Here is a 25,355-nt window from a genome sequence, read left to right on the forward strand (position 1 = left end):
ATGCTGTGGGAGACTGTGTCAAAGGCTTTACTGAAGTCAAGGTAGACCACATCCACCGCTCTGCCATCATCCATCCACCTTGTTACATTCTCATAAAAGGCTATGAGGTTGGTCAAGCATGACCTACCCTTGGTAAAGCCATGCTGACTGCCCCTAATAACCCTCTTATCCTTGATATGCCTTGAGATGGCACCAAGGACAAGCTGTTCCATTACTTTCCCAGGGACAGAGGTGAGGCTGACCAGTCTATAATTACCCAGGTCCTCCTTCTTGCCCTTTTTGAAGACTGGAGTGACATTTGCTTTCCTCCAATCCTCGGGCACCTCTCCCGTTTCCCAAGACTTGGCAAAGATGATGGAGAGCGGTCCAGCAATCACTACTGATCCTTCACCGTTCTGTCTTCAGAGGAGAAATAGCAGCCGTAAATGTTGCAGAGCTATAAGCACAGACCTCAGGATCCCTAATGCAGCCAGGTGTGGTGTAACACACACTAGGTTTTTTATAGGAACAGTGGTGTCCCTTTGTTTCTACAGGGTAGAACTTGCTGCTCAGCAAGTGTGTGCCCTGATTTCCTTCTATTCCCAGCACAGGAATATTCACTGATTATTCAGATTAATTCAACAGCTGATTTAATTAGTCTGATGCCCACCCTCCTTTCTTTCTCCCAATCCAATCCCATTTTCCCCTGAAGGTCAGTAATGCCCGTTTTTTGACAACTGTGGCTCTCTTCTCCCTGCTCAGTGCTTTATTTCACTTCATTGAACTATCGAAGCAGCTGAGCAAACAGAGGTCTGCTCTGAGGTATTTTGCAAGTGGAGACACAGGCCAAGCCTGTTGAACAAATGATTATTTTGAAGCCTTGAAGTCAGCTCCATTTGGCAAGCAGTGGTCTTTGTCAGAATATCGCTGTGTTTCCCTGTCCTGGCAAAGTTGGTGCAAACAAAAATGGAACATAAGGGAAGATCTGTGTCTTGTCCATTTCATGTTGCTCAGCGGCAAGTATTGCATTTGTACTGGAAAAAAACCAAAGCCTGCAGAGACAACAGTCTTAATCACATAGGAGTACAGATCAACATTGCCACTGCATTTTAATCTTAGTCTTATGCTTATTTTAGAGGCTGGAGGCTAAGCTGTTTTACCTTCCAGAGGAAACACTCTTAGACATAGAATTTTGAATAAATAGCAAAGTCAAGTCAACACTTACTCATAAAATTCAGCTGCAGGAGTGAGCTTGTACTTCGAGTATTTGGTACCGTTGCCAAGCATTGATGCATTGAAGAGTTTGGGATCTGTACAGTTTGGGCTGTTCCAACTGTTGTCACAGTTTGTCCATGGGAGCTCAAATGTGAATGATGAAAATAGATAATACAGAGACCAAGCTATGATAACGTTGTAGTAGAAACCCACGTAAAGAGCTATGAGTATCACTGCATAGCCTACACCTAAAGACAAAGGAAAACTAGATTATACATTGCATTTTACATGCAACAGTATATGCGAATACTGCAGTTAAACTCAGCCATACATGGTTGCAAATTCATTTTAGTTCTTCAGACCAATAAAAGGAATTTTTGACATTTACTCATACACATGTGGACACTGTGTCACTGGCCTTAAAACAAAAAATACAGTAATGATTTTGGAAAATGACTGGCTTTTAGCAAATCCAGTTGTTTGCCAGAAAAAGAAATTAGGCAGTGCAATGTCAAAATTTGCTCTTGTGCAACTCCCTTGCTGATTTGCTTCCAATGCAGAAGATTGCAAGCCCATATTAAGAGTGAAACTCACTTCATTTTCATAATGCCAGAGTCCCTGGCAACTTTTATTGGAAAAATGAAGCTCAAGACTTCAATGAAGTTTCCATATGCCTCACATTTCCACCCTGAGGTAGTTTGGAACAGACACTGATCCCTCTCCCGTTTCTTTCTCATTGTTACTGTCCAAGTTGGCTGCTGCCAGTGTGTAACTGGGTCTAAAACATGCATGAAACCGCCTGTGCTGTTCCGCTGAGGAGCTCCAAGCGGTTCTTGGGCATGCCAGTGAATCTTGGTGAAGATCAAGCTATATGGGCTATATGGTGTGTGGACCTTCAAATCATGTTGTTACCTCCCCAGGATTACAGGATCCCCACTGGAAGCATTCTGTTCTGACTTGGAACACTTGGGTTTTATTTCTGCCTGCTGTGAAGTGTGCTTGGAGGTGCCTGCAGTGAGGGCGCCCCCGAGGGCGCATGTTCTCCTCGTGAAAATGGTCCTTTTGCCAATGGCTTAAGAATAAGCTTTGGTACTAATGTCAGAGCAGAACACTAGTTTGTTGCCGGAATTGTTTGGGAAGCTTACTTTACCTTGGCTTATATTAATCTCATTTTACTCTGCGCGCTGTACTGTTCTCTGAATCCTACCCAAAAGTTGTATGTATCACATAGAACAGGTAGAGACTACAGCTGGTTTATGGTTATCATCACTGTCAGCACCTAAATGTAAACTTTTACTTCTGTTTTTCTTCAGTTTAGTTTTTTGGAGATCCTGCATTGGAGGCCTAGCAGTTGGAGATGATTAGGCTTTCCTATTTCTTGATAAAGCAAGGAAGTAGCCTACATTTTGAGTATTAATCCTTGGTTTTAAAATTTGCCTAAGGAACAGATGCTGACCTTGAAGGAGTTAGCAGTTAGAAGACTTAATATACAAGAGTTACTCTTTGCTCTTCAGGAGACTTCATTGACCAGTCTGCTCCGGGACCAGTAAAGGTGGAACCGTATTTTCAAATCCTTGGTGCCTAAATGAATCCAGTACATTAACACTCAAACTCTAGTGATACATTATGATCAATGGGGGGGGGAGGAATCACCCAAGAGGATAATTCTTAAATATTAAATGTTAAAATATTAAGTATGAATAATATATGTTTTACTGAAGTTGGATGATTACCGTTTAAAAAAAGTGCTCCTAGAATTCCTCCAGTTCAGGATGACAATGATAGATATTTAGTATCAAGATTCTAAAATACTGGATCAAATGTGTCTTAAGTGTTACTTCTCTGAAATAATAAGAATGTTCAGGGATGAATTTGCTCTTCTGTTTCTAGGTCTGGCTTTTCTTAACAGCAACACTGTACCACCCACACTCTAAAACAGACCTTGGAAAATGCGGAGCTGAAAACAGACTGTTGCAAAGGTTACAGGGTGTATTTTTAATTGCATGCATTATAAGAGCATCTCATTAGAAGTAGAATCCTTAGAGTTCATAGCAATAATATTCATAGCTAAAATTTAGAGAAGCTGTTCTAAATTTGTGTAGACTGTGTACTTTTCATTTGAGAGATTTGAGTTATCCCAGAAACAACTCGAAAGCATCATGAGTTTAGCAGTAAAATGTGTTTGTATGTTTTCAAAAGATTTGGTCAAAACTTTGAAAGGACTGAGTTTCTACTCATGCCAAGATGCAAATACATCTCAATGCTGATTACTTTTGAGAATCAAATAACTTATGCTACTCTATATCCTAGTAATAAGAACACTTACAAATCAACAGTCATGTATGTTTAGTCCGCCTTGAAAATGTCAGCTTAAAAACACTGCTGGAATGTCAACACGACGAGACACGAAATAAGCTCTATTCTCCTTTCTCATCGTCTTTCCAGTTCTGAAGTCAACAGACAGGGTACCTCTGAGCCACCGTGGTGTTTGGCTCCAACACCTCGAGATCTTTCACATCTAAGTTTTGCAGTTAGGTTTTCAAAATCCTCATTGTCATCCAGAGATATTAACTGACACCAGCAGGAATTTTGAGCAAGGGTCTTTGGGTTCCTGGGTGCTGGGATGAATTTTGCAGAAGGGCCAGGTAAATCTATATGAATTAATTTTAAAATTTTGGGGCACGTATTTTATTAGCTCTCTTTGTTTTTTGTTATATCTCTCTAATTTTGCTGTGAACTCTGGGTTTGGCTGATAAGAAAAAAAGCTGCAGTTTTCCTATTCTGTGACAGTAGCCTCCTTGAAGAGGAAAGCTGTATTTTGAGCAAGAAGACTAACATTTACTTAGTGTAACCTATACCCAAGCACCGGATCTGCTAAGTTTGGATTGCTGTTGTTAAGCTCTTCAGCTTTTGTCAGTCATGGGATGAGCATGATCTGAATTTTAAGCTTCTAGGATCAGCTGAGCTTGAGTGGTTTCATTTCGGATAGCTGTGTTGAAAAGGCTTGTACATCAGATTTTAGATATAATCTGGTATAGATGTAGGGGAGCTATTTTTTTTCCTCTCTTTATGGTAAGCAATGCTTAAGAAAATTCTTGACAATCCTTAAGGAATAGTTGTTTCATGTACAGAAAACATACAGCTTCTTTCACCCAGGGAGATCCCTTTATCCCTGATCAATGCCAAACACCCTGACTGGTATCCAAACACGTAACCTTGGCTATTTCTTCCTTGCAGAATGATTTCAATTCAGTGCACAACACTCCACAGCCCTTTATTCGGTGACACTGGAGAGTTAACGCCAGTGGAAAACACTCAGTAGTATTAATCATGCTTAAGTTTTAGTAAGTGCTCTTCATTGCTAGGTTTGAAAAACACTTTACAAAGTCTGTCAGAATCATTGCTCCTGTTCCATAGTCAGGACAATGAGGTACCGAGCCACAGGTAACTTGTGTGATGTTCCAAGCCTTGTGACTGAACTGCAGCCTCCCCAGCTCCATCTGAGTGTTCCAGGCACTGTGGTACACGGCCTTGTGCTGTGTACACGGAGACTGGAGCCCGTGCTTATCTCAGCCGCTGGGGGAGACGGGGCTCAACCGACCTGATGGGATTTGCTGTTTCTAAATGTTGGCATTGCCAATCTCTCCCTCCAGCTACACGTACCCAGTTCCTTCCACCCCCCAGTATGCAGGTGAAAGGGAGAACAGGGCTGAACCGCCCACTGCACTCCTCAGCAATAAACCTGAAGGAGATTTTTGTGGCTTTTCCCATTGTGTGCTCCACCTGTGATAACAAAAAGGCTTGTGATTTCAAGGGCTGGGGAAAGGTTAGCAAACAGCACGCTGTCTGTGGGAAGAGGAGAGACCTTTACTTTGTGATTGTGGGCGTGTGGCACCCTCACAGTGGCACCCACAGTGCAAGTGGGCAGGGGGACGGACACTCACCTTTGAAAACTGGACAGATTTTCCATACCGTGGCAGCCCCTTCTCGGTTATACTGTCCCAGTGCTAGTTCCATATAGAACAGGGGCATTCCAGCAATGATTAAGAAGAGGATGTAGGGAATAAGAAAAGCACCTGAAAAGAGAATAATTAGAAATTGTAGTCTGTGTTTTGGTTATATTTTCCTTTCTCTGTTTCTTACCTGTACTGGCTAAAGACAAAGCCTTTGGGAAGTAGAAAGGAAATATCAGGAAGGAAGAACCTGTGTTGTCTTCTCCCTTTCCTGTATTTTTTTTTAAGGTCTCAGAGACAGAACCCCTGGAAAAAAGCTGTAGAGCATAGCTTTTATTTCCCCCTAATGCCTCCTTTCTGCTTTTTGGATCCAAAGGGAAAAATATGTTTCCCTGAAAATTAAACCCTAACTGAAGAAGAAATGATGCTGAACACACTTGCAGAGCTAAAAGGGAAAGGGACTATGAAAAATTTTATTATTTTTTTCGAGTAGTATGTTCCAAAGTGAGCATGGGGGCCAGAAACAGAGGAAAAAAGTGTGTGAGTTCCTCTAAGTGTGGTTTAAATTCTACTGGGTAAGGTGTCTGCAGGAACCTCTGACTTGAAAAGGAATTGTACTGGTCAGTCATACAGAATTTGGGCTTCCATGGCATGTTTTAGGTTTTGCTGTAATAAATTCCCTTATTCTTACGAAATGTGTTAGACAGTGCACCCCTTCTCCACCCCAGTGCTACTCAGCACCATTCATGTAGAGTCAGTACTAGGACTGGTCCGATTTTAGTGCTGGGCTCACGTACAGCTTCTCTGCATTGCAGCAGGACCGCGCTGGGGCTGTTGGCACCTTCCTAGAGTACATAACATTTACTTGATTGAGGGTTCTCCTGCAAGTTCATTCCACAGAAATGGTCAGCTATGGAAGAGTCCTGGTGTATCAGTGCTTCTATCATAAAAAGTATTGCCAAGTGAAATACTGTCAGATTTCTTGCAAGTGACAGCCTTTGAAGTGCTATACTTATCTTTCTTCAATAGCATCAGTGTGTGGGGCTGACTCACAGACCTCGCTTGTCTTGGGGAGGTGGAGAGTCTGCGAAGCACTGTCTGAATATGTCAAGAGACTGTGGAAAACGTGATGCCACAAGTTGAACAGGGAAAGTTTTCTTGGAGTTAATCCTGGAGATGTGTAGTGGACATGCCTGCTAAATGCTAGCTTAAAATGCGTGTCTTCTAAGTATGACTAATACCGTGATGAACTGTGAAGTGCGCTTAGGCACACTGGCTTAAGCATCATCCATTTGGCTGCGAGTCATTCCAGGGTTTAGTTAAAGGAGGTTTCTTTCTATTTTTTCTTCCCCCGGCCTACCCCCGCAAGGGTTTAATAAGATGTGGTGTAATTTTCAGCAAAGAGCAGTTAGACAGTGTGGCAGGGTTTTATACCTGGATTACTTTTTGGGTAACTAAATGATTGAAGTTTTTTGATACCCAGATAAATATCAAAGTAAGGGTGCTTAGTCACATTAAGTTGACTTAATGTGTTGGAGATTTCTGGAAATGTCTGGTTGAGCAGCCTCTGATTAGGTAAAAAAATACCAAAAGTCAGGTATTTTGTAAATGTCTTGATATTTGCTCTTCTCCTCCTAGCAAATATCCAGAATCAAACTTCAGGGTGTTCACTGAACCCTTTTGAGATCATGAGCACTTCAGCAGAAAATAAATGATGGTCAAAGTATAATTCAAATTGCTGTAAATTAGAATGGCATGCAAATGCCGATGAACAGCATACATGTGATATATGATCAGCCTCACTCTGTGATTGCACAGGAGCTCCCTCACAGGACTGGTTTGTGTATGGGATCTTAGGAACGAGGTGTTGTTTGGAAGGAGACTTCACGCTGTCCTGCGTGTGTGTGATTCTAATGTCTGTGGGCCAGCAGGGACGCAAACCCGTGTCCTGGTGGGCCTGTTGCTTTAGGTCTGCTGGTATGAATTAGAACATTGTACCAGAGTTCCCTGCAGGAACAGCCTCGCTGCGCCTGCCCGTGCTCGCAGGGTGACACAGCGCCAGCTGTGCCACTGCCCACAGAACCTGCTCTGAATCCGCGGGGCCGCTCGGATTCGTAAAGCCCAGACAGCTGTAAGTAAGTCTGTAAGGTCACCCCTTAGCCTCCTCTTCTCCAGACTAAAGAGACCCAGCTCCCTCAGCCTTTCTTCATAAGGGAGATGCTCCACTCCCTTAATCATCTTTGTTGCCCATCAACAAATCCTTTTAAGATGACAGCAGCTGTTTAAATGACCTTTTCTCAGTCATTAGTAAATCAGTGCTTCTTTCTTTCTGGTATTTAAAAGTGAAACAAGACCTCCTTGTAGGCCTGGAGGATCCATTTTCCCCTTTGCCTCCCGCCCCCCAGGATGCTGTGAACGCTGAAGAGCAGAGGGAGGAGACACTCTTTGCATGGATTCTGTTATACCAAAATTAAAAAGTTGTTTTGGCACTGAACGCAGGAATGCAAAGTCTGTCTTGTATTTTGTCCTGCATTAATTAAATGTAATAGTTTTTTTAAAAAAGAAAACTTTTTTGCAAGTTTCCACTCAAAGTTTCACACAGATGGTTTTTGTAGAAGCTGAGGGTTTGACCTAATCCAGTTTTGTGTAAAACACATGCCTGTCTTAATTCCATGTACACATTGGTACCTTAGGGATGTGTATGGATCTCAAGATCTGTTTTCAGAGAGCTGTAGCAGTCTGCAACAGTCAAAGCCCAACTTGTGGCTTTTAAACTGCATGTGGCTCAGTAGCAAGTCAAGTACAGTTCTTACACCAGGGCTGTATTACAGATGTTAATTACTCCAGAATTTTAGCTCTAAAGGGAAATGAGGAACCATCAGGGATTGCTGAGACCATTATTCCCTCGAGGGATGCAGCTGTGTCCTCAGCCCCATCCCACCGCACAGGAGGAGTGGAATCGTTGGCAGCACGTTGCTGCCAATGCAGCAGTCCCACAGACTGCATTGCTGCGTCTCCGAGAGGCAGGTACATCTTGGCAAACCAGTCTGAACTGTTGGCCAAACAGCTGTAAGTCTGTAAGTATATAAAAGGTGAGTGCCACGAGGATGGAGCCAGGCTCTTCTCGGGGACAAACAATGATAGGACAAGGGGTAATGGGATCAAGCTGGAACACAAGAAGTTCCCCTTAAATTTGAGAAGAAACTTCTCCTCAGTGAGGGTGGCAGAGCCTGGCCCAGGCTGCCCAGGGGGTTGTGGAGTCTCCTTCTCTGCAGACATTCCAACCCGCCTGGACACCTTCCTGTGTAACCTCATCTGGGCGTTCCTGCTCCATGGGGGGATTGCACTGGATGAGCTTCTGAGGTCCCTTCCAATCCCAAACATACTGTGATACTGTGAAGCAGGGCAGGGGTAGTTGAAACAACTTTGAACTATTTGTGCTGGTTAGCCTTCTGCATTTGTTACCATGGCTATTCTAGTCAAAATGTTAACTGGCAGGGAAGTCTGCTAAAACAACAAACTTTGAGCAAATATCGCAGCATATTTTCAGATAGGAGTGGTTCAGTATTTGTGCGGGAAAAGGGTCTAAAAACAAAGATCTCTTAACTTGTGAACTGAAATACAAGCTAGTCTCTGTAACTGATCAACACTGCTTGTTTTTTTTCATACAGATTAAATAGTACTTCAAATAATATCAGCAAACAGTTGATAGAATGTCAATAAGTTTGCTTGAACAATGAGCAATATTGGTGGAAACTCTGAACTTTCTGCAGAATCTTGTGAATAAAAAACCAGAAGTCCCTAATGCACAGTTCTTGAAATGAGGATTGTGCAAGACCACCATAGGTAGAAAAACCAGGCAGTTTGAAAGGCAGGCACTTCTCAGTGCATGAACATGAGTGCTGCTCTGCTTTGCAGAAGGCGCCTCTGACAGAGACGACGTTGGGGCTGCTGCCCGTTCCTGGGAAGAAGGGATGGAAGGGTCGACCTAAGTCTTCACTGACCAGAGGTGAAAAGCAATAAGCGTTTCTGTGGTACAGCAAAGAGAAGCCAGAGATGCAAAAAAGCGCGATGTGACCTCCACGTCAAAGCCAGGCTGATGATTTTAACAGCAGTTGTATGATGATGCTGAGCCCAGCCAGCAACAGATTATAGTACTCAAAACCAACATTTTTGTGCAAAACAAATCTCATGACATACTATAAAATCTTCAGCATCAATTTGCACATATAAAATACGGCAAGTATGCCATAAAATCTCCCCAGTGTACAACCGTTTTCATGGAAACTATTTCTGAATCATAAAACCAGTGGAGCTATACCATTGTGAGTGACATGTTTCTTTTGAAGCCCTTATTTAGTTACACCCTTTAACAAACCATTGCTAGATTTAAACCTATTTATATTTCTACTCTTAATTTGGGCTCAGAGCCTTCAGTTTTTCCAGAATTTGAATTTTAATAGTGTTCCTTACACTCAGAAGAAAGTGAAAACAGACAGTTTCCAGAAATGGTTCAGTGCTGCTCATGGGTTGATGCCAGCTGAAGCCTGCATTTTCTGTCTTAAGCTGTTAACCTGTTACTCCCTTGAAATCATCTGAAGTGACTTGAAGTGCAGTGTATTTATAAGCTGATCACTGGGTTGTAGCAGAAAGGGTTACCCAAGCCCTTTCATGCAAACCCAGTCATCTCTTTGGCTTTTGGTTACAAGAGTAATGATCTAAAGAAACCCATTAGTAGCTATTTTCAACAAATTAATGAGAGTTAAATATACCCAGCCACGCAGAGCAGCATGATTCATTCATAAATAACACCCAAGTCATTGGCTAAGGTCCTATTTACGTAAATTAATGAAAGGGTCACATTTACAGCAGTGTGTAGTTTAAAGATAATCGCAGGAACATACAAGAAAAGAAGCCTGGCCTGTGTTGTTTGACAGGAAATTAAAGAATAAGTAAAGAGACATGGTGGGTTTGAGAGAATCTAAATCAGGTTGGTCCGAGATGGTCAGTGTGGCAGTGGGGGACCTGGAGCTTTGCAGGGGGTTCCTGCTGCTGACCTTCCAATACTCTCACTGCTGCTCACTTAGGAAATGAAGCCATTCCCAACTACTGGCATAAGCGTGACTGTAGAAAGTGCAAATATCTGCTTAGGAAGGTTGCAGTGATTGCTCTTGTTTGTACATCGTGCCTCCTTAGAGCAGAGCTGCTACTGGAGCTGCCTCTGTTGTTTCTAAATAAATTAACTGGCATCAAGGTGCGTTTTGACAGTAGCTTGGTATGTAAATAACCTGGAGTTTGTAAGAACAGGGAAGTCTCGCTACTAACATTCCTGCCCAAATCCATTGTGTTGATTTTGTGGGTTTTTCTTTTTTAACTACCTGGCTGGTTTACACAAGAAATGGGAGAGTAAGTGAGCTGGAATGTGGAGCCATCTTGTAGGCTGTTGTGTTGTGTGATTTATGAAACCCTGTTTCTAACGTTCAGCAGGACAGGGTTGTAGGAGTTGTGTCCTTTCCTGAGCAGCTGGCGCTGCTGGAGCCACTGGCGCGCTCCTCGCTCACGGGCCCGCCGGGAGGCGCTGGGGAGCGCGCGGCGCGGCGCTGCCGCCCGCGGCCGCCGCTGGAGGGCGCTGCTCTGCGCGCGGGCATCCCCGCGAGCTCGGAGTGAATGTGGAGCAAACAATACCGTTCTGTCATTTCATTAGCAGGAGCGTTCTGTTAGTGCTTTCCCCAACCTTGCGATTAATAAGGGTGACACAAGGAATATATTCACCTGCAACTTAATATCAACAAACCACCCATGTAAGGTGTAGGCTGTACTTGATATGTACAAAGTGAAGTGTCTGTCAAAATCTACCCTGATTTATTGGTGGCAGAACATCCATGGCCAAAAATATTTCTGAGTGAAGACATCAGAAGCTCTTTGCTGTGAGATTGCGGGTCAAGATAAGCAGGTTTTGCTGGATTCCAGCACTAGAAAGATCCATAACAACTCACGTGATAAGTTTTCTTCGAAATGTGTGAACTGAAAAGATTTCTGTAATGTACAGAATATAGTAATGTACACGAAGGGAAATACTATTTCATCAGCATTTGTTGTCTCTAAAATGTAGGGAAGTCCTTGCTTGGTGCCAGGGAGATTTTGGCAACTACAGTTTTACTTCAGTTCAGATACAGACTGTTAGTCATAGTTTTGTCTCCCTTCTCAGACAACTTATCTTCATTTGTGTTTGTTTTGGCTCAGTCAGCTGTAAATGAAAATGAATGTTTTCAAAATTCATGGATCCATCTGATTTTGATGCCAGAATGGATGGTTAGATACTTTGATCTAATGTCCTGTCTAACATAAACCAGAGTTTCAAACAGATACAATCCTGATTTGAAGCTACCAAGCAGATCCTTTGCTTTTTTTTGGTAGTTTATTTCATAGGTTAGTAACTTTGGTGTTAAAAAATATTTTTTAAAATAATTATTTCTAATGGGAATATATCTGACATGGATGGTGGCAGTTTTCCATGACGAATTAAAATACTTTGCAATACTTTCTGTTTTCCTCCTATGAAGATGCTTAAGTGCTGCAATCAAGTGTTTTGGTCTTTTTATAATCTGAAGATGCTGAGTGAATTACAATGCAGTAGTGATTCCTGCTTTTCTGTCTAAAATTGCCATCTTGCAGGTATTTCTTGGTGTAGCAGGTTCACATACTGAAAGGCTGACGAGCTATGTGGGCGCTTTCAGTAGCCACATTAAGTTACGGTACCCGCTTTCTGAGCTTCAGGAACGCCAAGTTTGTATGCCTGAGATGTTCCTCCACCTTACTGGAAAGAGCCTGGGTTGAGTCCTCTGGGTTTCAGCCCCTCTTTAGGCACTGTTAGTCCTTGCTTTGGTCTCAGATTTCTAACGCCCTCGGGGTCGCCCTTGTGGGCGCTGCTCACTGTTCGGTGTACATTGTTCAGGGTACACAGGGGGAGCCTCATCTCTGAGTTGTGCCTAAAATGAGGTGACAGGACTGCCCTGGCAGAGCTAATTGGAGCCACAGTAGTAGTTACTGTGCACAGAGAGACAAGTCGTGTTCAATGTGCTTTGTAATTACTGGCTCACAACACAACCTCAGGCAGAGGGTGTTTCTCTTAAAGACTGCTTTTGCAAAAAACAGCCCCGAAGTCAAGCATGTTCTGGAGAGGACCCAGTACCTATTTTAGGCAGCATGAGGTTCGTGACTGTGCCAGGGTGAAACAAAATGCTTAAGACATCTTAAATCAGTTCTAGACAAGCGCCAGGCAGCTTTCAAGAGGATTAATGTACAAACCAACAGGAGGTAAATGCCTTGAAATTCTGCTAGAGAAGAACTGACTATAAACACTGTGAGGTGCACTTAAAACTTGCCTTACCATTTAGTGATTAATCAAATTTTAAGTTGTAGCTCCAATTTTTGGACTTAATTACCAAAGTGAAGCATTCCTTTTCCTTCTGGGCTTTATTAGAGATTTATTTGTAATAGCGTAATACTGTATTATCTTAACATTTACAAACTCTTGCACAACAGAATCCTCTAAATTCTTCCTGTCAATAAAGGGTTATGTTCTATCACAGAAGTATGAGACAGTCATACGTTCCTCTCTATAAGAATTCTTAGCAAATCAAAGCTTTACTCTGTCATTATAAATGAAGCCTTCAGGATGAATGCTCTTTCTGATGCCGCTGCAGGAAGCAGAATAACCGTACTGTAAACTCCATGTAACGCATGTTTATACAGGGCTTTAAAGTAGAAGGCAAACAGTTACATACATTATCAAGCCATTCTTCATCTACGTTTTCTGTTAACACTAGTGGGAGGTGTTCTTTATGCAACATTTTCTGGTACATCTATATTTCTTAGACGTGCTATGTAAACTATAGAGTACACATTTCACATTTGAAGTGGATAGTATGCTATCAAGCCATAAAAACCAGTTTCTTATACAAGACAAATGTTGCATCAATTTAATTTATTTGTAAACCTTTATGGCTATGTGTCATGCTCTTAGTAACAATTTTGGCAAATTTACCATTACAGTGATGGCTACTACTGCATTACTGCTTAGAACAACACAAACCCCTCTGCTCTTATCAAAGATTGTAGTTGCTATCAGATCGTGCTAAAATTTTAGAAGGTGTGGGCAAGAGTAGCTTCCAAATGGCTGTGGCTTCTTTACTTTGTGCCTTTCTGTTAGCACTGACCACAAGGATTTCACGAAAACTGTCACAGCATTCTTCACAGAAAACCTTTCCATTTGGAAGAAGATCTGTGTTTGGCCAAGGGTAGTGCTGATAATATTCTGTACGCAATGCAAAGCCGTCCGGCGCGGCCTCTTTGTGGGCACAAAGCAAAACTTTTCGGTAGCAGCCCTGCAATGGGAGGACTATCAGAACTGCTTCTCCTGAAGTTCCCTTGCTCCTAAGGGTAAACCAGCCTCACGTAGCCCAGTATGAAACCGCAGCCGCGCTGCAGCAATCTGGCTGCACTGGCCAGCACCACCCTTCCTTCGCTTTCTGCCCCACTGCTCTCCCTTTTCTGTGGGGATTCATCAGACAGGAGTTTTTATTTGTGTTTGAAACCTGAGCTTTATGTTTGCTCCTGTTTAGTGGACTATTTTCCTAATAGGCTTCAAGCAACAAAGTCAATTTTCCCCTCGGCGCAAGCTGTCTGGTGCATACGTCACCACTGCTGTTCTGCACGGGGCCTCCTGGCTTGAAATGTCCTACAAGAATGTGGAGACGACCTCAGGCCCGTCGTAGCTCATGGCCAAGAGGGACCAGAGGCCTCTTAACAGTGCGAAGCAAAATCCTTTTTGATCACAGTGCAGACTTTTGCTAGGGCAGGTTGTGGGGCAATTTTGTTCGCTGATTACTCAGACCTTATGATAAATCAGCGTGGCTCAGCTTAGTGTTTTCAACATATCACACAGCTATATATTTTTTCATATTTCTAAACAGCTTCTAAATATATAATACCTCATGACTATAAAACAGGATTTAGAAGAAAAAATGTAGGTGATTTTGAAGATATCCAAATCTCTTAATTTAGGGTTAGAGACCGTGGCATTGTCATCAGCCTCTGTATGTATCAATGAAGGACTAACCTGCAATTTAAGAAGAGCCTGGTGACTGTTTTCTGTCACTTCCTGTTAGAGAAGAGTTAATGACAGTAAACGATGCCAGCTATTTTCCTCCAGCCGTCACGAAAAGTTCAAAAACCATGGGTTAGGCCCCAGAATAATTTAAAATGTCTTAAAATGTAATATCTTCTAGTCCAATCCTTTTATTTGCCTGCTAGCTTTTAGTCTTGTACTTGCTTTGTATTTTCCCATCTTTTTAATTTAGCCTTGAGAGCTAGAAGGAGATTCTTGGTTAAACATTTGCCTCTATGAAACAGTGAGAATAAAAAGCACTTCTGAAAATAGTGCTTTGTTTTATTGCTTGAGCCCTACACCGGAGAATGCTGAGGTCATGGTTTAATTCTCGCTGAGTAAATTCGATTTGTGTAATAATGACCATCACCTATGTAAGTCCTGACATTTTGCTCATTAGGTGAAGTACTGAGCTATTGCATTGAGTGAACTTAGTCAGTGGAAGTCTTCTACATCAGTTTAGTCTGAATAGTTTTTTATTACTTTAGTCTGTTTTCCTTCTCACATAATTCTCAGTCTGGAAATTCTGTCTACTTATGAGCCCTTAAGAGAGAGACGTCTGTTATTTGGGTTGAAATCCTGACTCTGGTGACGTCAATGGAAAAAAAGCACCCATTTGACTTCAGCTGGGTCAGGATTTCTCCCTTGTGGTTTATGAATCTATTCATTTTAACTCAGACTGTAGAGCCACACATAAAAGAGAAACGAACTGCAGAAACGGAGCAGTTCCCCAAAACAAAATCCTGGAGTATCTCCGGTCTCACCAACACCTGCCTCATGATCTCATTGACACATCTGCCTTTCTCTTTAGAGAGGAGACAAAAGCACTGCACGGCACAATCTGCTCCTTAGTGTTTCAGTAATTCTTATAAATAAGATCCCTGTGTACGGCTACAATCATCCCTTAGCTGGGGGCACCAGCTTTTGAGCCTTCTTGTAGCATCGGTGTCATAGGGCATCTGTTGACAGATAGTCCTGCATGCTGACAAAGAGTCATGTAGCAAAGATACTTCTGAGTAGCTTCTAAGCTGTGAATTTGATGTTTTGATAATACTTGGCCTTGAACTTTCTAATATCACAGTTCAATATAATTAATTGTTCTTGCTCGCTGAAACTCTTTGCTTTCCGTTACCGTTGTGAAACAGCGATGCCCCTGCCAAGCGGCGAGGCGCCAAGACCCGCAGGAGGCGCGTTACGGAACACGAGGAAGAAAGGAAAAAGGCAAGGCTTGCTACTGCAGAGTGGTAGCGAAGGTCTGTGTGCAGCTTGTGTGTTTCCAAAGGTCAATCTTTTGAGAGGACTACAGAGAGCAACCTCCTAAAACTACGATTTCAGGAATTATTTCCTCCTGTATCATTCCTTGTGGGGGAGACTGTATCTCCATTTTAATGTGGCACTTGTTTAAAAAAATGGTATGTTCAGGGGGTAGTATCTTGTTATCAATGGACTGTCTCCTTGCTGTCATCATGAGCATGCTGACCAGTGAGCTCCTTGATGTGAACTGACATACTAAAATCTGCCTCTCATATAATGTCCTAACAAATGAAATGCATCAGGAAATCCAGGAAGGGTCTGCTTGGGAGCAATCGTTGCTATTAGTGGGCAGCTCTGTATTTGAAAGTCATGAGCCACTCTGTTAGGTCCTCCAGTAATTCTTTCTTTTTCTATAAATGCAGTAGGTTGCTGTTACATTAATGAGCAGGTTAGGATCTACTAAGATCTGTAAGGATCTACTGCTCCACCTTGTGGTCTGAAAAAGGTTTTCTGTTATTCTGCTCTAGAGTGGTGTGTCAGAAAGTCCAGCCTCTCCCCCTTCCAACTGGAATTTGACTGGAGTCAGTATAATATTTCTTTTTCTCAAGCTACGGATCTTAAGGGCAAGAAATGTGTTGCCACCTTTGGCATGTTTCATTACAGAAGGGAAAAAGAGAGTGAGCAACGTAAAATCAGTGAAGAGTGCTATTTAGTACACGTAGTTCACAAGGTGCAGAGTAACTTACAAACAGCTGGCAAAAAACAAGATACGCAATACTCAGCTGCTTTTTTCAGTACATACATTAGGCCCATGGTACCAGCTTGTTCGCATGGCCGGTAAGGCAATCAGATAGGGTATATTCTTCCATGCTGCCGATGGGCCAGAAAATCAGTGGTTTCCCACCATTCTGCAGACTTGAGTAAAGGTGAATATTACACAATTACCTGGCCACAATCCTTCCTGTTCATCAATGCCACAAAAGGTGCTTCTCAAACTAACAAGACTGCTGCTATATCAAGATGTGGCTTTTTACTCTATCACAAACTTCAGAGCTTGCAAATCATACAATATTTTTCTCCAGCTTTGAAGCAAAGACTGTAAAGGAGTAATATTCTTCTGTGGAAATCACAGCTCCTGTGGGGTGGCATCAAACTGGTACTGCTCTCCTGATGCTGCATTTCTTCTAGGGAAGCAGTTTGTAACAAAGCAGTCCAAGAAGACTTTATACTTGCGTAGTCTAACACCACCGGTCTGGTAGTGCTGGACCCTATTTTGGACATTTAAATTAGCGTATATCCTTAAACAATAGCCGAACAATAGCAACCAATTAAGACCTACATTAAGAGCACAGCTTCTGCAATCATTCGTACTTTTGGAAGTGAGTGGTTGTGCTCATGAAGCCTTAAAGAGTAGGAGCACTGGAAAAATTACCATCCTCTATAAAAAGGCTTATTGTATAATAAGGGCAGCTTGTCTTACTGCATACCAGCAGTTGGAACGCTAGTCATAAAAAACATTTATGGACCGGCAAAAGACAACTGCCTGCCCAGTCCTGTCCGAGTTTAGTAGTATTTCATCACGGAATTGCGGACACGGGCAAGTTGGTGGTGCGCTTTGGGTGCCTCTGAGTGTGAAGAAGCACGTGGCTGACGTGGCCAGACCTCCCTGCTGACGGTTTCTGTTCCTGAATGGCAGACCCTGGCTCTCAAAGTGAGGGACTCTGCCGTCACCTTTGTCACGCTTCAGGAGACAGATTGCAAAACTTGTTGAAATAGAGAATAGGGGGAAAGAGAAGGAAGAGTGAAAATAAAACAAAGGATAGCTTTGATAAGTAGTTTAGAGGTTCTTTGCTATGGTCTTTGTGAAAAATATGTCACAAGGCAAGGAACTTAACTGTTTCCCTTCCATTCCCCCCATCTCCTTCCCCTTTCTTTATGGATTAAAGGTTTCAAAATCTGTATGGCTAAAACTAAGTATGTTGAATCTATATAGAAGCTAAGATGCTGTATTATACTACAGTTATTTGTTCAGAGTTTTCATGAGAACAGGGATTGTTCAGCATTACTGGAGGTCTATGCACTTTTGGTGCTGATTTCCAGAAGGACTCAGATGTCCTTCTTTAGGAAGTCACTTTGAGTATCAGTAAAGCTTTTCATTTGAAACCATTCTGACTTGGCACCAGTGCATAAGATCTACACAGTTAGGACGAAATCTTGCCACGAAAGGTTCAAGACTTGACTTGGAGGCAGGAAGAAAGAAAGAGGAAGATTAAGAAATTGTAGTTGGAGGAGGGAGTTCTATGTTGTCAAGACATGAATAACAGGCTACTAACATGGATCCTTTGTCTCCAAATGCCCTGAGGAGGGAAACTGAAGGTTTATAATCAGTATGATATTCCTGGAATCTTTACATACTTTTCATTGAAACTGGATTGGTGCAGTGGAGTTGTCCTGAATACAACTTCTTTCAACTTTGTTGTCAGATGTCAAATCAAGAAACCAAGAGTTAGTTGCAAATTAATGATAGCACCTGTCTTTTTCAGTGCAAGATTCCCCCAAATCCATTATCATGGGTTTGTATAATTTACATGAAGGATATATACAGAGGGAATGGAAAGTACGAAGAGCAAGGTAGTACTAGAAGGTCTAGAACTGTATTATAAAGATAATCTATTTAAGTTTGTCTCCTGCCTCCTGAATTACAATATTTTTACATAAATATATCTCTTAAGTATAGAGTTCATTTGGTTATGGTTTTTTGTTTTGTAACAGTGCTGAGAGCAGCTAGGTACAACATCATTTAATAATTACTATGTGGAGTTTACAGTGCAAACTGATATTAGAGAGGCATGCTACAGATTTTAACTATTTAATCAATTGTTTGACCTGGGACAAAGTCTTTAGAACTGGGAGTTGCTGATGTGCTTTGCATTAGGCGTAGCAAAAATGAAGGCATGAGATATTTGATGTTGCTCCTCAGAAGAGCTCAAAATTCTTTAAACCATTTGTTTCCATTTTAATTTACAGCAGGAGGTTCAGTAATTTGTGGACTGATTTAATCATCATTTCCCTCACAGACACTGGCTAAAGCTGTACGTTCCCTCTGATCTTATGAGTAAGTAGTTGTATTAGCATTCTGTTTCGTATTGGTGTAAATGTCCAGAGTATCTATCTTGAAATAACATCTTTAGGCCACTGGAGCTGTAGTCACATATCCACTGAACTGACAGAGAGGTTTGTGATGTTTTGCCGAAAGATGAAAGGCAAATTCTGCCCCCAAACCATGGAGACCATGTCTCAGCATCCTTACAGATATTTTGGTTCCTTCAATAAAGAAGGGCTGTTGGCTGCTACGCTCTTAAGATGGCCTTTCTATATTCCATTGCTCCCAGCAAATTTAATAAAGAGCTGAAAAAGATGTGAGAAAACATAGTAGAAACAGATGAAGCTTAAGTGCCTGCTGTTTCAGCTTGAATGAGTATCCAAAATCTGAGATCCCTAGCCAAACTTCTGTATCTGTTTTAATAGGTGTTACAAGATGAACAAAGAAGGTTTCCTAATGCTACTTTCAGAATGTACTTGTTGGGGAAGGATATGTATCCTATTTGAACTACTATGGATATTTCAGTACTTCAGTCTTGAAATAACTGAGAAGGGCATACAGGAATGAAGGAGGCAGTGGTGATGAGGAAGAGCTTAAGCAGAGATCTTTCATTTCCAAACAGCGGAACTAAGTTTGCCATAATAGTTATTGCCTTTTCTGCCTCTTACTTCAGAATAAAGTGCTTCTGAGTGATAATCAAAAGGTGTTCATTCAGCGTGCTTAGAAAGAGCTAGCACTGCTTTTGTGAGAACAGCTCATTAGGTTCACACCAGGTTTTTTACTGTCTTGGTATTGTGGAGGAGCTGAGGTAGAAAAGCAGTTTTGGTGATTGATTGGAGCACCCCTTAGATCAGTTCTGAATGTCTCACATTAATCACAGGATGGTCTTCTTAAGATGTAACCTCAAGATAAATACTATGAATCTTGTCTAGAGCCTGTGTTCGTATATCTCTAGGACCTTTGTAAAACTGTCAATCTGAGGGTTGCTAGAATTGTTCAGGGACAAATAACTTCTCCACCCAGCCACGTATTTAGCTAGGAGTCCATATAGCGTACCACTTCTACACTGTTTCCTGACATGTTACCCCAGAATCAGAAACTAGAATTTTAGAACTAACGAAAGGTTTGAATGAGGAAGATTCAGTTCTTCCTTCTCAACTATTCATAATGCTTCACGTGTAGCAGGTCTATGACAGAGGATCTTACAACCCTGCAGACATTATAGTCCCAAAGGTGTATTTTGCAGAGCCAACAAGACACATAGAACAGGGAATTTCAGACAAGCAGCTGGTAAGTGGCTTGTGAGCTACCATGCTAGTGAACGCGGGTGAGCCCACGCTCTGTATACAGCGGGTGGTTCATGGCTGCTCAAGGGAAGGAAGGAGCAGCGATGGAAGCCATGCGGGAACGGGGAGAGAGCAACCAGCTGTGAGCTGGCCACCGAATCCAGCGCTGGGGAAGGAGGTGCTGGCACACCACGCAACTGAACAATGTCCCCGGTGTCACACAATGCCCAGCAGCCCAGAGCTCACGGCCACAGAGTGGAGATCAGCATAACAGTTTAACCTGTCTGAGGTCACTGGTTCGGTGTGCTAATGGGAACTGAAACCCCCTTATTAGGAAACTAAAATCACTAGATTTGCATCCAAGCTTTGACTGATTGATGAGTCAAACTCTTGGCGTAGGCTTTGCAGTCAGATTTCTTCAAAGTTGGTTTATTATTATCATCGCGAATGCTATTTTGGAATGTAAACTCTGATATTACAAGGCAAAGGTCATCCACCTTTGAAGTGTAAAGTGCCAGATGATATTCTTTCTCAAAAGAGATGAAACTTGCTGGCAGACACTTGGCAGAAGGCAGGGGGCAGAGCCCGTGGAAAGGCGAGGTGCTGCGGGGCGGCAGCACGGCCCGGCAGGGCGGCGGCACGGCACGGCCCGGCCCGGCCCGGCCCGGCAGGGGGGCGGCCCGGCCCGGCAGGGGGGCGGCACGGCACGGCCCGGCCCGGCCCGGCAGGGCGGCGGCCCGGCCCGGCCCGGCCCGGCAGGGCGGCGGCCCGGCCCGGCCCGGCCCGGCAGGGCTCGCTCTCGGTGAGGAGGTGAGCGAGCCAGGCTCAGCCCTGCGGGAGGTGGCGCTTTCGCACGGCTCGTTCTCGGTCTGCGACAGCTCTCAGCTCCTGCCTTTGCGGTGGCCCTGTCTGGGGACGTTCACGTTTGGTTACGTGCTCTTTGGTACCTATGGTGTGGATTGCTCACTACTGCATTACAGGTTATGGAAGTGCTGATTGCTAATGAACTGTTCTTTGAAACAAACTCTTCTAGAAACACTGTGGTCTAAAAACACATTAAAAATGCTTCAGAGTGGATTAAAGGTGTATATTCTGATAGTTGGAGAACTGTTAAAATATTTATCTGCAGCTATTTGTAAATTCATGAAAAGCTTAATCTGATTCTTATGACACACTAAGTCTCCAGTGACTAATCCGACAATTACATGCTTCCTAATGAGTACTGTGAACATGACTGACCTGGCAAGTATTCTGTCTCACAAAAAAATAACTTTATGTTGTTAAAGAATTTTTCCACAAATTTCAATTGGAGATATTAGTTTTACCTAAGCAGGAAAACAAAACAAAAATGAACATCAATACTAAAAGTATCTTGTCCAAAAACTACAATAGTTTTATTAACTAAGACTGAGCATCGTCCTCCCCCACTGTGAGCACATCAGTTAATCATACTAGGCATTACTCAACTTCATTTGGCATCAGTAAAATTTTAGATGTAATCCAAATATCAGGGCAGAACTTGCTGTAAGGTGATGAGAGTCTAATTTTAATACTCTTCTTACTCGTTAGTTCAACATAGCCTCCTATAGAACTGGGGAGCACTTGAAAGGTTGGATACGTTTAAAGACTTGTTTTGAGCATGTTGATGTTGATCACTTACAGCCGGACTCATGCAGCTAGGGAGTCTCTCTTTAAAAAAAAAAAGAGAGAGAAATGGGCTCTTGCCAGAAATGAGTTATAATGAGGATATAGCACTTATGAGAACAGCCAGTAGAAATGACAGTAGTTGATGATTTCTCCATACCCCACTCCTTGAAACTCTCACAAATGGATTGCACAAAAAGTACTTGATTTGCTACAAACAGTGCTCTTCCTTTGTGTTGTGAGGAGCAGTCAAATACGTGTGAGCTGTGGTGTTTATTGATCAGCCAAACTGACAAGGCGATGTCTGAGAATCCCCCCTTCTGTAGTGTTGCCTCATCTGCTCAATGAGAGCTTGCAAAATCTTACCATCCGTACAGAGTCTCCCCGTCACTTTTAAAGCAGTTTAGAGCACACAGTGGGCATATCCTGCTTCCAAGAAGTCAGTGAGGGTGAGATCTCATCCAGTCTGTTCATACTAAACTCTTCTGAAAGTTCTCTGTGGCCCGTTTCATATTATAATATAGCCATGGGATCTGCCTCTGTCCTTGCAAGGCAGGCAAGTCCTATGGAAATAGGTAACTGATAAAAAAATAAACGCTCTAGCTTTTCAGATCTTACTAAGGATTGGGGATTTTTTTTTGTTTAGTAGCAGAAGAATGTTTCCCAAAACCACGGTAACTCACAGAAGGGTTACATTCTGCCATCTATCTTTGTGCAGAAGTCCCATTGGGGTCTCTCAGCAGGCTACTCCCAAAACACAGATGTTTCTGGCTGTTCATTCAGCATTTTAGTGCTGCTGGATGATTCTTACTCTCTCGCTTTTACTATTTACTGGGAGCTTGCTAAAATACAATTTCTGTTAGTTTGGTTGCTTTTTGTTAACACCATCGGTGCTGTTTCCAATGTTCCTAACGTTAAGAATCTATATAACTACCACAGGGTGGTGTACACAAAACTCACCGCAGTAAACTACTGGGAGTTTTCTGTGTGTGGAACTTGGAGATCTAACCCAAAAGCCTGTACGTCTAGTTTTTAACCAGGAAATGTCCCTGGAGCTTATCAAAGAAAGCAACTCAAGGATTTGACTAGTAAGGTGGGGGTGTATACACATCCATGTCCTTGTAAAATTAATCTTTGAGGGAATACAGACAACAGGCTGTATTTATACTTTCTTTCTGAGTTCCTGTAAGTTCTCACGCTTTATTGAGAACCACCTATTTTTACAAGCATGGAAAGGCCCTTAGTGTGTCTGCTTGCATCTTGAATTAATCACAGCCAGTCTGAGGAGCGTCACAGTCCATGTCCCCCACGTCACTTTTTTCAGATGTAAAGGGGGATGCCATTTTCTGCTGCTTCTATGTTCTTGACGCTGTTGTTCAACATATTTAAGAACATTTGTGGTTGTAGATTTTGGAAGGATAACAGAATTTCTTTTTGCTAGATGGCACAAGCTATTCTGAAAACAAGTGTTAAATACCTTAGTGGCCTAGGACTTGTGGCATTGCAATATGCTCTCTTTTCACTGCCTATTTGGTATCCATCTGTTGAAGATAACAAGTTTGTAACCAACATCTGACTGCCTTTGTCTAAAGTCAGCTCTAGTTAAATTGCTGAGGCTGAGTAATTGCTGAGGCTTTCAGAATAAAGAGAAGCTGAGGGAGGACAAAGAAAGGAAACCTTTTTCCTTCTGCTGGTTTACTTTATACATGCAACTTAATTTAAGTTTAATCTCTTTTGGTGCTTTTTTTGCTTTATCGAGTAGCTCCTTACAAATATCAGAAGGCAAGCCATAACCCTATTGTCAGCATCTCGTGAAACTTTTTAAAGAGCAAGTCTGAGCATGCTGTGGAAGTATAGAAACAGCACCTGATTTTGTTTCTTTAGCTTGCTTGGCAGTCCAGTGGAACTACTAAGAAAATATTACATTTTCTCCATGTCTATTAGTATTTTATTTTTATTACATCTGCTTTATGGAGATACATAAGCCATCAGCTATATGAAACTGACTGGATTATTATTTTGAGATAGCAAAACTTGATGTAGTGCTAAAACGGTTCCTCCTGCAGTAGCAATGTGCAGAAAAAAATGTTTAACAATATCTGTGATTTTGGGCTGGAAGCATAGCGATGAAATGTAACAGTATCCCCTGTACATTGTCTCATGTTCTTTGCTCTTGTAGGAACATTTACCTAAGCAAACAAGCTCCCAAACCCAGTCTGACAGAGCAAAGAGACTGAGTAGGCTTGAAACTCAGTACTTTTAGAGCATCAGTCTCTTACAGGAGATTCTGCAAAACAGAATGGATATATATAAATATATGTCAAACATGAGAGGCAATGAATGGAAAATTTTTAAAGATAGTATAAACACAAGTTTTGTAAAGCGAAAGAAGAGCTGTTACCTAGTCCCTGGCTGTATTTCCATTCCCTGCTTCTCAGTGCAAGGTCTGTCCTGGAAATTCTGTTATATACTGGTGGCCACACTCTAACAAACACCATAGAGATAGAAAAATAATCTCTATATTTAGAGCTGATTAACCTTCGTTAAGCCAAACACAATCAAGTTGTAAAAATTAGTTTGTCCACTTATTAGGCACAGCTGTGCATCTTTGTCCAACTCAGCTGGCTGATGTCCTCTGTGAGAACACCTCCTTAGGGAAAGCCCTTTGCTGATGGCTTTTGGCCATTGGGATTATCCCATCTTTCATTCTATGGTAAAATAAGACTTAAGTGCCAGTAAAGGATGTTGTGATATTGGGTATGTGTTTGGGAATGACATCCTAGGTTTTGATTGAGATGCTTCATACTGCAGTTTGTTTTCTTTTGAAAAGCAGAGTAAATGAATGTTTTATAATCTATGTATCCGTAAGCAGATCTCAGTCATCCTATAGACTTTGATGGCACAGGGCCTCCCCACCTTTCCTTGTAAAGGTCTGATTTCACTTCAATAGCATGTAAGAATTGGTGCAAACTTTTGACTGAAAGGGCGCCTGTTTTAGCTGTGAAGTAGTTAGCTCTCTCTCCACTTCAGTTTGCAAGTATTTGAATTACAAGATGCTAATGAAAACCCAGGTTTCTGTAGCTGAACTAACAAAAGGTTACACATAGAGACTAAACAAAATGAGAGTTGCAGACTGCTACCTCCTGTGCTTGAGCTAGCAGCAAATAATAAAGGAAGCAGGTTAGGAAATGAAGTCACCCAAAATATGATTGAAAAGAGTTCATGCACTCTAGCCGTCACCTTAGGGAATATATCTCTTTCCCTAAAATTTGCCAGGTGACCTGGAGATCTGGCAATGGTGCGTATGTACTGAGCGGTGTGGATGCTGCTACACCTGCACCTGACACCGTGGAAGCCTGTGGGGTTCATGATGCATTGTGCTGCTGCAGAGTGAATTGCTAGAACTGTTTCTGGGCATAAAGAAATAAGGATGGGAGCAATTTTTCAGTATTAACTACTATCTCCCCTGTCTGGTTGGTGAGCAGAGACATTTTCTGGCTGCCTCCCGAAGTTTTGGAGGTACTAAACAAGACCAAGTGTTTCAGTATCAGCCTGGTGGCCTATTAAGTTCCAAGGCCGGGTGTAATTCCATATTAATTGATAGGGATTTTCCCATTCTGCATTCCTCTTTTGACAGAAAGCAAGTATTTTACGCTACAAGTGTGAACCATTAGCCTTTATCACCAGGCAGCCACGTTATCATGACATACATAACTATCTTACAGAGCGTGCTTTCTCTCTAGCAGTTCTTC

The 25,355-nt window shown here is 42.3% G+C and overlaps 1 protein-coding gene across 1 annotated transcript in view; it reads right to left on the bottom strand.

Moving 5' to 3' along the window:
* The window catches only part of LOC309444594 (sodium-dependent noradrenaline transporter-like), a gene marked incomplete at its 5' end in the record, with an annotated part of 65,515 nt that overhangs the window by 38,970 nt on the left and 1,190 nt on the right, over positions 1-25,355 (bottom strand). The window contains 2 exons of the mRNA XM_082062557.1: positions 1,205-1,442; positions 5,139-5,270. Of these exons, the coding sequence (XP_081918683.1) occupies positions 1,205-1,442; positions 5,139-5,270 (370 nt within the window). The remainder of the gene's footprint in view (positions 1-1,204; positions 1,443-5,138; positions 5,271-25,355) is intronic.

The sequence above is a fragment of the Streptopelia decaocto genome (genome assembly GCF_964273445.1).
Source record: "Streptopelia decaocto genome assembly, chromosome: 11".
NCBI lineage: Eukaryota > Metazoa > Chordata > Aves > Columbiformes > Columbidae > Streptopelia > Streptopelia decaocto.